The sequence below is a fragment of the Macrobrachium rosenbergii genome, chromosome 23 (assembly GCF_040412425.1).
Source record: "Macrobrachium rosenbergii isolate ZJJX-2024 chromosome 23, ASM4041242v1, whole genome shotgun sequence".
NCBI lineage: Eukaryota > Metazoa > Arthropoda > Malacostraca > Decapoda > Palaemonidae > Macrobrachium > Macrobrachium rosenbergii.
This window is the reverse complement of record NC_089763.1, coordinates 33,526,008-33,539,184: the sequence shown is the minus strand read 5'-3', so window position 1 is coordinate 33,539,184 and position 13,177 is coordinate 33,526,008. Positions and strand designations below refer to the sequence as shown.

At 39.3% G+C, this 13,177-nt stretch overlaps 1 protein-coding gene across 2 annotated transcripts; it reads right to left on the bottom strand.

Moving 5' to 3' along the window:
* Nucleotides 1-1,080: 1,080 nt before the first annotated feature.
* LOC136851454 (cytochrome P450 2L1-like) lies at nt 1,081-12,441 on the bottom strand. 2 transcript variants are annotated; one of them, XM_067125545.1, is made up of 11 exons: nt 12,312-12,441; nt 9,635-9,746; nt 9,027-9,117; nt 8,626-8,759; nt 7,813-8,031; nt 6,676-6,875; nt 4,155-4,266; nt 3,844-4,024; nt 2,501-2,618; nt 1,786-1,930; nt 1,081-1,462 (listed from the first exon to the last, which is right to left on the bottom strand). In XM_067125545.1, exons 2-11 carry the CDS (start codon nt 9,714-9,716, stop codon nt 1,281-1,283), a joined length of 1,464 nt encoding a protein of 487 aa, XP_066981646.1. In that variant the 5' UTR covers nt 9,717-9,746; nt 12,312-12,441; the 3' UTR covers nt 1,081-1,280. The 2 variants fall into 2 exon arrangements, with proteins under 2 accessions (XP_066981646.1, XP_066981645.1); XM_067125544.1 differs by lacking the exon at nt 12,312-12,441 and adding an exon at nt 10,635-10,739.
* Between the last annotated feature and the right edge of the window lie 736 nt (nt 12,442-13,177).

Below are 13,177 nucleotides of genomic sequence, written 5' to 3'. Positions count from 1 at the left end.
GCTTTTGCATTTGGTATACAGACCCTGATACCTAATCCAGTGTCTGATTTTGGAAAGAGCCCATTCATGGGCTATATATTTTTTAATATACTTCCAATACTTTCATATAATTTTTTAAAAGCACTTACTTGCAATCTAATATTTCAAACCATATCAAAAGCTTTAGCCTACATATTTCCCCAATGCGCAGTTTCCACATTTCCCTCATCCTTATTAACTATATACCTGCGCAGGCTATTACTATGGCTGTTCACTATCAATCCAGCAAAACTTAACTAAATTAACTGATAAGGCAACAAAATATCTGCTAAGCAAAACTGGCAGCCATTCTTAAGCTCTGGGGAGAAGTTGCAGCTCCTTACCTTTGGGCAAGTCAGACCAGGTATGACGAAACCTTCCCAAAACAGCTGTAGATCCATTTGTAAAGCCAATTTGCAAATGTAGTTATCATCTAAACAGAGAGCATGAAGGTTCAGTCCTTTCGCTAACATCCTTCACACCCCCTATAGACACCATTTCCTTAGTAAACACAACTCTCATAACAAAAACACAAGGTCTAACTTGGCAGTCAGTAACAGTAAGGAAGACGTTCTCAACTTCTTACTCGACAGCAACCAGAGAGCGAGTGCGCTCAATGGCGCCAGGTCCCAGCCGCCTTGTTACCAAGTTTCAACAACCGCTTCCAGTACAACCCATTAATAGCCTCAAAAGGAATCAGTTAACAACACGGGACATATTGTACTGTATTGACTGGGGCATGCGCAGTTCTATTTGTGTTTGTTGGGATGTCTAAGATGGCTATAGAGTTGCCTCATGACAGAATAAAACTATATTCATATCTGGAGTGATGTAAACATTTGGAGGTTCCGTTTGACGAAACCATTCTTTCATATATTGTTATTAATTGCATTCTTTCATGCTGGTCTGCAAATTTTATGCATTTTTTTTTTTTTTTGCCTACTATGTTATGCTTTGATTTGATTTTTTTCTTTGTCTTGTTTATTTACAAGATGAGACATCAGAAGTTTCTAATCTAGCTCTGTTGATTGAAGAAAACGCGATAGGATATGAACTGACATATTGCAATGATATTTACTTTATTGAAAACTTCTTGTATAATACATAAAAGAAAAAGCTTAGATAACAATAGCTAGAAATTCAATGATGCTATTTAAAACTGTAGAGAGCACTCGGTCTATGATGTCCTGTCAATATGAGCTTGCATACGTGCGTACACATGCACCGACAGACAGACACACACAACCAATCATCAGTCAGTCTCAATTTCTGACAGATATGAGAAAGTCCTGGTCCTTCGAAAAATTCGCCAAGGGTACATTTTGCGAGGTGAGGTCGACCTCCTGTCCCTCTAGCGGCGAGAAAGTGAAGTTCTGGAACAGCGCTGCTGAGAAGATGCTCAATTCCATCCTGGCCAGAGATTCTCCCAGACAGCTTCTTTTGCCTGGAAGAAGGAATGGATACATGGGTAAAGATGGATAAATAAAGAAGGGTTGTGTAAAGGAACAATCGGCATTATGGGAGGATAGATTGATGGGTGGATGAAAGATAGATAATGCTGAAAGAAGTAATTGCTGGAGTGTAAATAATAATAATGATAATTGTTTTAGTTGAACAAGGAAACTTTTTTTTAAAGCCGCAAAATGCCATTAATTATACAGAATAGGTCCAATAGAGAGAGAGAGAGAGAGAGAGAGAGAGAGAGAGAGAGAGAGAGAGAGAGAGAGAGAGAGAGAGAGAGAGAGAGTCACATCTTCCTACACTAACCAATCAAAAACGGAGCGAATCCCTCCTTGTGGGAAATGAACTTTCCATCCTCGTCCAAGAACCTTTCGATCCTAAACTCTTGAGGACTCTCCCAGTACCGTGGATCCTGATGGGCAAATCCTGTCATACTGAAGACGTATGCACCCTGGAAATAGAAAGCAATTAGATAAATGGAATAAGGATAAGAATACAATGCATAATTATGCAGTTATATATTTTAATATACTGCTTTCCCTGGTAGAGGGCGTGGCTACCACATGTCATTTCTGAGATGGGGTTGCAGGCTCCACGCCCTTTCATTGACCTCCCATTTAGTACTTTTCCATAGCTGGGTCGACTGGTGTGGGGCAGGTCAGGACAGAACCACAGGCCTTGCAAATGAAGCCTAGAACTCTACCTAACCTCATCAACTAGTCTCCAGATTGATCCCAGGGGGACAAAAACGATTAAAGTCTGTTTCCTGATCTATCCATTGAGTCTGTTGAATTAAGCACCTGGAAATCAGTCGACAGTTGAAGGTCTCAGATAAGGAAGAGAAGGCATGGGGCTGGCCATCTCATTATATGAGGAAAGGCATTTAGTTGAATATATTGTGTGTGTGTGTGGATTTACATAAAAATATACATATATGTGTGGATTTACATAAAAATATACATATAAAAGCATACAGTAAAAAAAATCGCCAAAACGACTTATCTTGAAAACAGACCCATACCTTTGGCACGAGGTATCCTGCTAGGTGGGTATCCGCACCAGTGACGTGTATGACACCGAAGGGTATGAGGGAGCTCATTCGAAGGACTTCATGGATGAAGGCTTCCAGCAAAGGCAACCTGAAGTTAAAATGACCTTTGAAATGGCAGGTTAAAATGTCAGCTACAGCAACAATCCAGAGGTAGGTTAAATCTCAGTCCAGCTGTAGGTTGAATCTCAGTCCAGCAGTAGGTTAAATCTCAGTCCAGTTGCAGGTTAAATCTCAGTCCAACTGTAGGTTAAATCTCAGTCCAACTGTAGGTTAAATCTCAGTCCAGCTGTAGGTTAAATCTCAATCTAGCTCCAGGCCTCGCATAAGGGATGAAAGTTTGAAAGCAAAGATAAACCAAATTCAAAATGTCAGACATCAGGGGTTATAAGGCCTATTGTATTGGCAGTCCAACTGCAAGTTAAATCTCAGTTGAAATGGTTCATACACTCAGTCCAATCTCAGATTAGGATAAAATATGAGGGCTGCTTCACTGAGATAATCTGAAATAAAAATGTCTGTTTGAAATGGCAGGTTAAAATGTCATTTATGGTGAAAACCCAGCCATCAATCAAAATATCAGTGAAAGGGATTGTTAGCTCGCCTAGATGACATCATTCATCTAAGCCGGTCTCAAACCCAGGCGAAAGAGGATTGCTGAGTGCGTGGGTAACGACACTTTCTGTGGAATGGAATGGAATACAGAATTTAGGCCAAACCTCTAGGAGGATTCAAAAAGGGAACAGTGGACTTGAAAGGTTTGAAAAGTGTAACAACTGTCAGGAGAAAGTGGACAGCAAGATGAAAGAAAGAGAATATGAATGGAGGTATAGTAAAAGGAATGAAAAGGGTTGCAGCTAGGGTCCAAAGGGACGCTGCAAATAACATCAAGACTCTTTCTGAGAAAAAAATGTTAGCCAAAACTTGTAGCTACCTATAGCAGTTTAGCACAAGCGTCACTAGGTCATAATGGGACATGGATGTCGAAAAGTCAGGAAGAGTGAAATGGGTACTGAAATGACCATGAATATAGTTGATGTCCAACAGGCCTAAAAGGCCACTAACTTGCTAAGCCAACTTCCTAAAAACTTAGGCCCCTTTATGAAGAAAGAAAGAAATATAACAAAGAAAATTACCTAAAATAAACCAAGGCAAACAAAGTAAATTAGAAATGACTCAGGAAATATAACAAAGGAAATTACCTGAAATAAACTAAGGCAAACAAAGTAAATTAGATATAACTCAGGCTATGGAAACACCAAAAAGATAGAACACAAACGCAAGTAAATAAAAGCAAGAGATAAAATTATAATTACTGTGACTTGTGTTGGTTGGTAGGAAACTCCCCACGAGGAACCACTTCGTCGATTTGCTCCTGAACTCTCTTCTGGACGTCCGGGTACTTGGCTGCATACAGTATCATCCACCTGAGCATGTTGGAGGTCGTGTCGAAACCGGCAGCAAACAGGTCAAAGATAACTCTCATCAGGTCGCCCTCTGAAAGCCAGGTCAATCATTAGGAGACACATGGATGTGTGGAACGTGAGATCCGTTTCAAAATCTATGTGAGAGTTAAGGTTCGTTTTAATTTCAGAAAATGTTGGATGGAACCTCCTGAATTACGTACCACTGAAGAACTCTGCAACATCCGTTTTCTCGTTCATCTGAATGAGGTACTCGTCGATCACATTCTCTGCGTGGCTGACGTCCAACTCGGCCTTCCTGGCTTCTATCGTTTTCTGTGAAGAAGAAGAAACGTAAACATCTGGAGAATGGAAACAAACTTCCCTCGGTCAAGAAGGGATCTTTGGAATGTTGCCTAGGAAGAATTAATTAAGATCCATTAAGCACCAAGTCATGCAGACCTTATGGTGCTATGTTATGCTATTTATAGACAAAGTATAGTCAAAGTTAGTGATTGATAGGTCATATTTGATGGAGAATGTTTGTTTGTTGAAGGAAGTAGATTACACTTTCTATGGAGAAGTGTTCTGTTTTGGTGAGAATATCTTGAAGCAGAGGTGGACAGGGAAGAGAGGTTACGCTGGGCAGTGCTCTGTTGCGTGCGACTTTGTGTTGGGGCCAGGAAAGGATTATATGGGATACTGAAAGAGGGGCATGAAAAGTTGGACACAGTGTTGGAGGGGATCAGTTCACCAAATGAGAGTGAGTTAGATTTGCATGAATGAACGCAGTCAGGCAAGTGCTTTTCCCATTGCCTTTTCTTGTGACATGGATTTAACCATGGTATTATGGTAGGTTTGACTGTGCAGGGCTTGTTATTCGAGATACTAGTCCAGAAAGACTGCCAGCGACTTAGTATAGGTAGTCACAGAAAAATGGGGAAGTAACCTGAACATGGGATGGTTTTGAAAAGTGGGCATCCAGGCAAAGCTTCAGATCGGGCCAACACATCCACCTGCTCATTGCCTAGGATGCCTACATGGCTCAGGGGTCCAGCTGAAGCAGATTACCTTTTTCTGCACTGAAATGCGAAAAAGCCAATCTCAAATTTCACAGACTATAGGATGTGTGCAGGCAATAGATTGGATAAGGGTTAAAGAGTTAGCTGAGACTGTGAAAATAACAAAGGATGATAAGGGGTGGATTAGGAGTTGCTTAAGTGCAAACAGAATAGTATATAGTTCTGCTGTAAATATGCTTGCCACTGGTGGTAAGAGCAGTTGAAAATGTTTGGTGGGGAAGAGGACCACTGCCCCAGTTCCTTTAGGGGATTTGGGAGTCATCTGTGTAGGTCAGGGGTGCTAGCGTCATGCATCGATATGTTCTCCAAGAAATTAAAACATAGAATACGGGAGGGAGTTTTAAGTTTTGAAAAATGATGTAGTATAGATGGGCAGACTGAGGGAATGGGGATTACCCAAGGTGGGAAAATGTGGATATAGAATGGAAGAATTGCCACTTGTGGGGATGAAGAGTGAGAAAGGAGGGTTTTCATACAGATAGAGAAAGGGCTGGGTTGGTTGGGATTGTTAGTAAATTTAGCAAGAAGGGACTCAGGTATACTGTATAGCTTCAAGGTAGAGAATTGGTGAAATCTGGTATAATACCTAAGAACGAGGAGGGCCTGTCAGTGGGTAAGTGATGGTCAGTGGGTCCTGAGGATGGTAGTCCTAATTCGGCATAAAGGCTTTCTATTGGCGATGAGCGGAAGGCCCCAAGGGCCAATCTTAGTCCTAGGTGGTGCACCGGGTCTAGAAGGCCAAGAAGGGAGGAGGAAGCTGAAGAGTACACATGGCTTCCGTAATTCAGAACAGATAGAATCAGGGCTTCATGTAGGCGAGTAAGCGTTTTGCTGCCAAGCACCCCAAGTAACGTGGGACAAAGTTTGAAGGAGGCAAAGACGTTGGAGAGCAGTTTTTTTAATTGATAGGATATGTTCCTTCCAGGTAAGGCGGGAATCGAAAATTAAATCGAGGAATTTACCACTAGTGCAGTACAATATATGGGAATGATAGAGCAAAAGTGGCTATGGAGATACAGTTTCAGAGTGAGTCTCAAACTGGAAGAGGCTTGCAGACGGAAAAGAACACATTTAAGAGGGTACGGGATCCTATGGATTGGTAGAAGGGTGAGTCCAAAGAGTGAAAAGAGTTGCCTGACAGCAGAAGAACGAATCTAAGGGAAAGGAGGTTGCCTAACAATAAACAGAAGTCAAAGAGGACACAAGAGGTAGTCAGATGGTAGAAAACAACCTTTAGAGTAATAAAAGGCTGCCTAATGGTAGCCGAACGAATCTATGAAAGAAAGAGGTTTCCTAAGAGTAACATAATGAGTCTAAGAGAGAGAGAGAGAGAGAGAGAGAGAGAGAGAGAGAGAGAGAGAGAGAGAGAGAGAGAGAGAGAGCTGCCTAATGGTAGAAGAACGAGAGTAAGAAAGAAAAAGCTTGCCTGGCAGAGAAAGAATGAAGAACTTGTCTTAGGTGATACAAGAGGTCAGCTGGTGGTAGAAACTCTATTCTAAGAGCCTCAACCAAAGGCACTATCCCCAATAGCCTTAACCAAAGGCTCTACCTCAAACAGCCTCAACCAAAGGACTACCCAAAACAGCCTCAACCAAAGGCACTCACCCTAAACACCCTCAACCAAAGGCACTCAACCCAAACAGCCTCAGTCAAAGGCACTCACCCCAAACAGCTTTTTCGCAGCAACCACAGTCTTCTCCAGAACTTCCAGTCGGAAGAATTTGTTAATGATAAATCTTGGGAGAATTTTCTTCAGGATCGGGCAAGTCTGGAGGATGACAAACCCAAAGAAGTCGTCCTGAAGCGTCTTAATGATCTTGATGAAATCGCTGACCTCCTCATCATATAGGTCATACCTCCGACCTACCAAGGAAAAGATGAATAGTCATCATAAACTCAGAGTATAATAATTGAAGAACAGAATTTTTTAAGTCTTTTACAAACGTGAGACATTTTTATAAGACAAAATTTTTCCAAAATTCTGCGATAATCAGCCACTTTCCCTATCCTTTTGGCAATTTCCATCCATATCTCATATCTCTGAAGACTAAGAGGTTGTGCTGGCATAAGGCCATCTTAATATGACATTAACAGCTACTTGAGACACTTATTTGCGATCATCGCTCACTCTAAATCGTTCCAATGACCCAGCTCACTTGCAATCACTGCAAAGACCCAGCTCATTGCAGTCATTACAAAGATCCAACACACTTGCAGTCACTGTGAAAACCCAACTCACTTGCAGCCATGACAAAGACCCAACTCACCTGCAGTCACTGCAAAGGCCCAACTCGCAATCATTGTAAAGACCCAACTCATTTACAGTCATTGCAAAGACACAACTAATTTACAGTCATTGCAAAAGACCCAAATCATTTACATTCGTTGTAAAAGGCCCAACTCACTTACAGCCATTTGCAAAGACCCAACTCACTTACATCCATTGTAAAGACCCAACTCATTTACAATCACTGTAAAGACGCAACTCATTTTACAGCCACTGCAAAAGACCAACTCATTTACAGCCACTGTAAAGACCTGACTCATTTACATTCATTGTAAAAGACCCAACTCATTCACAGTAATTTTAAAGCCCAACTCATTTACAGTCATTGTAAAGACTCAACTCACCTGCAATGATTGTAAAGACTCAACTCATTTACAATCATTGTAAAGAATCAACTCATTTACATTCATTGTAAAGACCCAACTCATTTACATTCATTGTAAAGACCCAACTCATTTACATCCATTGTAAAGACCCAACTCATTTACATCCATTTTAAAGACTCAAACTCACTTGCAACCATTTGCCAGACGACGTTCAGAACGGCGATGTTAATAGACTCTGGAAACTTGGAAGGCTTTCCAGCGTACCGCTTCATGTCCTCGACCAGACAGCGGGCTTCGTGGATGATGGCATCGTCCAGGCTCGATTTGCCCATTCCCAAGTTTCTCAGGTTCCGGAGGAGGAACCGTCGGGCATTGAGCCACCTTCGACCGTTGCTCACGAACACGCCTGGTCCAGTAACAGTCACGGTTTAGTAAGAAATCGATGGTCATAATTTGAGTGATAAGTAATGGCCATAGTTTGAGTAAAAATATAATAGTTGTGGTTGGGAGAGAAGCAATGGCCAAGGATTGGGAAAATTGTACCTTTAAAGGTCTCTGTTTCCTGGAACAACCTTTAGTGTGAAATGAGGAAAATATGTACCTACATACATACATATATATATATATATATATATATATATATATATATATATATATATATATATATATATATAATATTTATATATATATATATATATATATATATATATATATATATATATATATATATAAAATTTTCAGAACAGGTCAAGGTCAGCTTTAAGAAAAGATCAATGAAATGGAATTCATACAATTTAGGGCAAAGCCCAAGCACTGGGACCTATGAGGTCATTCAACGTTGGAGAGGAAATTGGGAGTGGGTAGGTCTGAAAGGTGTAACAGGAGGAAAACCTCAAAGCAGTTGCACTATGAAAGAACTGTTAGGAGAGGGTGGATAGCGAGATGGAAGAAAGAATATGAATGGAGGTACAGTAAAAGGAATGAAAGGGGTTGCAGTTACCTGCTTCCTTCCCGTCGGTCAAGAAATGGAACCCTTCCGAACTCGGCCGGTCCGAGAACTCAGTCCTTCCCAGGGCGTCCTTCATCATTTTGTAGTCGCAGATGTAGAGAAATCTAATTCCAAAGAAGTTTAGCCTGCCATTAAATAATAAACAAAGTCAGCAGGACAAGAAAAAGATAGAAAAATTATAGGGAAAGAATATTAATTGACATTATATAAGAGATTTTGTATATATATATATATATATATATATATATATATATATATATATATATATATATATATATATATATATATATATATATAAGATATATATATCAAGATATAAAGATCAAAAGTAGAAATATTACTTATTTTCAAGCAAAATGAAAGTTGGCGTCAGTAGGCTACTTCTCACTTACGTGAAGACGTCTCCATATTTCTTCTGGTAATTCACGACCTTTTTCATATCAAGAGGCACACCGCTGCCGAAAATCGGATACCCACGAGGACCTGTAAAACGAAAAAATTTATTATTAATAAATAAAAAAGGGTAATGTGTCTGTGTATGTATCAGAGAGGGATTCATACCTTGCGGGATCTCTCATTTAGTGACGTCATCGGTTTAAACCATCCCATCCCCATGATATCAGTGATGTAATCAACAATCCTCAGATTGGTTAACGGGTTAGAAGCAACAGCCCGCGCTGGCATAAGGCCAGGTTAATTTAAAACAACGGATTCCTGGAGACATCACTGAAGGGCGTTTTCTTCTGTAATTTGGGAAAACAATTCTACTCTTATTACCCTGTGTGTGTGTGTGTGTGTGTGTGTGTGTGTGTGGAGAATCCCCATCCTTTCCCCTTATTACTTCTGCTATTTTCATATTTATATTTTCATTATGCTTATCTTTATTATTTTTATTTTCATCGTCTCTATGCTAGCGTGGTTTCCCCATCCTCCCCTCCCTGTCCCCAAGCCTCCGTACGAGTGCGCCCCTACCCTCTCTCTCTCTCTCTCTCTCACCCACCTGGAGGCAATCCCTTAGGTCTCGTGAGCCAATGGCGAATGATGAGGACGAGGGAGAGGAAGAGAATGAATTCGAGAATCATCGTTGTCCGGGATTTCTCATCCACTCAGAACTGGAAGGAGAGAAATGAGATTAACTGCTTTAATTGCTGAAACAAAGATTCACGAGTTATATATAAACATAATATAAACATGAAAGCATGGATGTTATTATTATTATTATTATTATTATTATTATTATTATTATTATTATTATTATTATTATTATTATTCGTAGTTTCCGTTGTTTTATCTCCCTTGTGTTTTTTTATTTCTCGTATATAATTTATTCTTTACCTTTCTTTCTTTTTCTGTGATAATAATAATAATAATAATAATAATAATAATAATAATAATAATAATAATAATAATATGGAATATTAGAGAAGAGTGAAATTAACCTACAGCTTTATTATTATTATTATTATTATTATTATTATTATTATTATTATTATTATTATTATTATTATTATACAGAACCAACCTCAAGGGATATTAACCCAAAGCAAATTGGGAAAAAACATTTTAAAAATCAGAACGGAGAGAAGAATTACAAGTGAATAAAGACTAAAATAGCAAAGTAATTTTCCTCGCAAAATACAAAGTTGTGAAGAAAAAGAATCACACGATTTCATTCACTATCTTGACGCTGATCCGGATGTCACCGGTTGGGATTCAGCGTAAATTTCGGTAGACGAAACCTGTTCACAATAAGGATAATATTGTAATTCACTTCAAATACAATCACTTTAGAAACTTGATTACATATCATCAGGTTATTCATCTGAAATTTATGAATATCAGTCACACTGCAATTTTGGGAATCATTTCCTGACGCCAAATCAGCCTCATTTCAGCTCTTTTTATGAATTTCTAATTGCATCGTCAAAGAAAAAAATAAATAGATCTCTCATTTTCCTGACGATCATTTCAAACAAAACAAAAATGGTTACTGGTTTTACCGTAAATCGTGCGAATGGCCTCAGATTCACCCAAAACAGACAAACATGTCCACTCAGGGGGGTTAAAAATGTACACTGTCATGATTGGGTACAAACCGAGTGTCTGTATCAAGGCCATGCTTTCCCTGCCATTGCCAGATAGCGCTATCCCGAACCACTTGTGCTTGCATGTGACGTCAATGTCACCGAGATGAATAATCAGAGAATGCTTTTCCTTATTTATTTATTTATTGCTAGCTAAGAAAGATTGTCCGTTTAGGCCTAAAGAAAGGGTAAGGCAGATGAAATGCTCTTGGTGCTATCGCTAAATTCTATCTCTCTCTCTCCCCCTCTTTTTTCCATATGGAACACGTTCAACCTTTACTTCCATTAGACCTATTCCTGAGTGCACGGGAACCAATTTTTGCTTTGTGAATCAGATTTCTGGTCATTTATTTAATTCCATTTTTTAGATACTTTTTCGTGGTATCACATATTATTTTTTGAAAGAATTTTGTGATTGGCGATTAGGGGAATGTTCGTCGTTACGAAAAGAAAAGCAATTTGTGGAAACTGAGTCCCTCATCCGTTAATAACCATACAAGGCGGGGTGGCTTCACGGTAGACATTTGCACCATATTAGAGCAACCGTTCATAGTGCAATGCAACACTATCAGCCGATAGATGAGGAAGCGATGTGTTCATTGTGACAAGTAACTGATAAAGACATACACAAAGGGAATCACAGAAAAAGAACTGGAGAAATCGGCCTAAAGACTTCTGGGTTAGTTAAATGATGGCAACTTGAGTCTATTTCCTTCGTCTCGACGATCATTTTAAATAAGTAATACGCGTTCGTGTGATACAATAATTCTGTATCTGTACAATGTTCTGTAAATAAAAGAGGAATAGAAGGACGGAGAATAATGAAAGATTTGTTATACTATCCAGACCAAGGTCTAGACCTTGATCCAGACGATGTCAAATATACGTTAAAATCCCGTAAGAGGGTTAATGCTGTTAGTGCACCTCATGCGGTGCACTGTAGGCATTACTTGAGCTCCTCTGCAGCGTCCCTTCGACCCCTAGCTGCAACTCCTTTCATTCCTTTTACTTAGCATCCGTCCGCATTCTCTTTCTTTCATCTTACTTTCCAACCTCTCCTAACAGTTGATTCGTGGTGCAACTGAGAGGTTTTCCTCCTGTTACACCTTTCAAACCTCTTTACTGTCAATTTCCGTTTCAGCGCTGAATGAGTTCATAGGTCCCAGCGCTTGGTCTTTGACCTAAACTCTTTATTTTATCTATCAAATATACGTTATAGAACAAACCAAAAAATTCCATATTTATTCAAAAGCTTCATTAGAATTTGGATGCTCAGACGTGGAAAAAAGGAAGTGATTACAGAGACAAATAATAAATACATGAAATTAACATATACTTTCTGTTTTAGATAACCAGAATGACTACCTCAAATTACTCTTAGGAACGTGAGGAAGATAAAACTAGACGCTATCAGTACAGCAACTCAACTAATCATGATATTCACAATTCTTTAGGGGGGGGGGGAACGTACGCAATTAGCATAAGGCCTATAACCTAAAGTAAATTTAGGGCTTAGGCCTAATTGCACAGTCACTGGCTACTATAATAACCATTGGGTTTAATCTTGTGAAGGCATATATATGCATGTTTTACCTTAGGAGGTGTGGGTTCATATATATCGAGGTCTCCCATCCAAGTACCGACCCAGACCAACAACGTTCCTGAACTTCACTGACCGAACGACCTCCAGAATAGCCTTTGTGTTCATCACTCTGATAAGAACGACGAAATCTCATATTTTCTTATAATATCGGAGTCATGAAAAAAGATCTAGAGCTTTCTTTCCTCTCTCTATCTCTCTGCAAAGTCACTTTGACTCGGTGCTTTGATGCAAGCTTGCGTGTCATTATGACTGTTGTTGCATACTTAAACTGCTTTGTGTTTTGCCATGCTTTCTTTTGCTATCGGTATCACTTCTTCGTTTCTTTTATTATTGTTTGTTCGTCTGTCTTTCTCTGCATAACAGCCGTCAAGGTTATTTTGGATTTCAGTGAACGAAGCTATAGAGTGAGACTAGTTGTTCACGTGTGTTTCTATTTTGTTTGTTTATTTGTCAACAAGACGCATCTGAAAGGATTTGATGGATTCCAAGGAATATTCTTGTTCCTGTTATGAACGCTGATTCGATATTGTTTTGACAAAGTCATTCATAAACTTACAATTTGATGTCTTTCATCCGTTAAGTTGGCTCAAGAAGAAATGTATCCTTCTGGTGTCCCAGTTGTTGACAGATTTCACACACAAGCAGACACATCACACAAACACACATACACACAAACACACGTTAAAACATCTCCAGAAAATACAAGGAAAAGTTTTTTGTTTTTTTGCAACCCGGCAGATCCTTTTGTTGCGAGTTCCGAAGACCGTTAGTTTGAATAATGAAGTAGGCCTATATAGGGCAAAGAACGATAATTCTCTACGTTTTAATAGAGGGAGCAGAGAAAATCTTTAAACTG

Bases quoted from the DNA above. Each gene is read 5' to 3' on its own strand.
- LOC136851454 (XM_067125545.1), bottom strand. From the start codon at position 9,716: ATGATTCTCGAATTCATTCTCTTCCTCTCCCTCGTCCTCATCATTCGC. The intron at 9,118-9,634 runs GTGGGTGAGAGA...TTCGTTTTACAG, and splicing joins ACCTAAGGGATTGCCTCCAG to GTCCTCGTGGGTATCCGATT. The intron at 1,463-1,785 runs GTTAGTGTAGGA...TCCTTCTTCCAG, and splicing joins ATTCGCTCCGTTTTTGATTG to GCAAAAGAAGCTGTCTGGGA.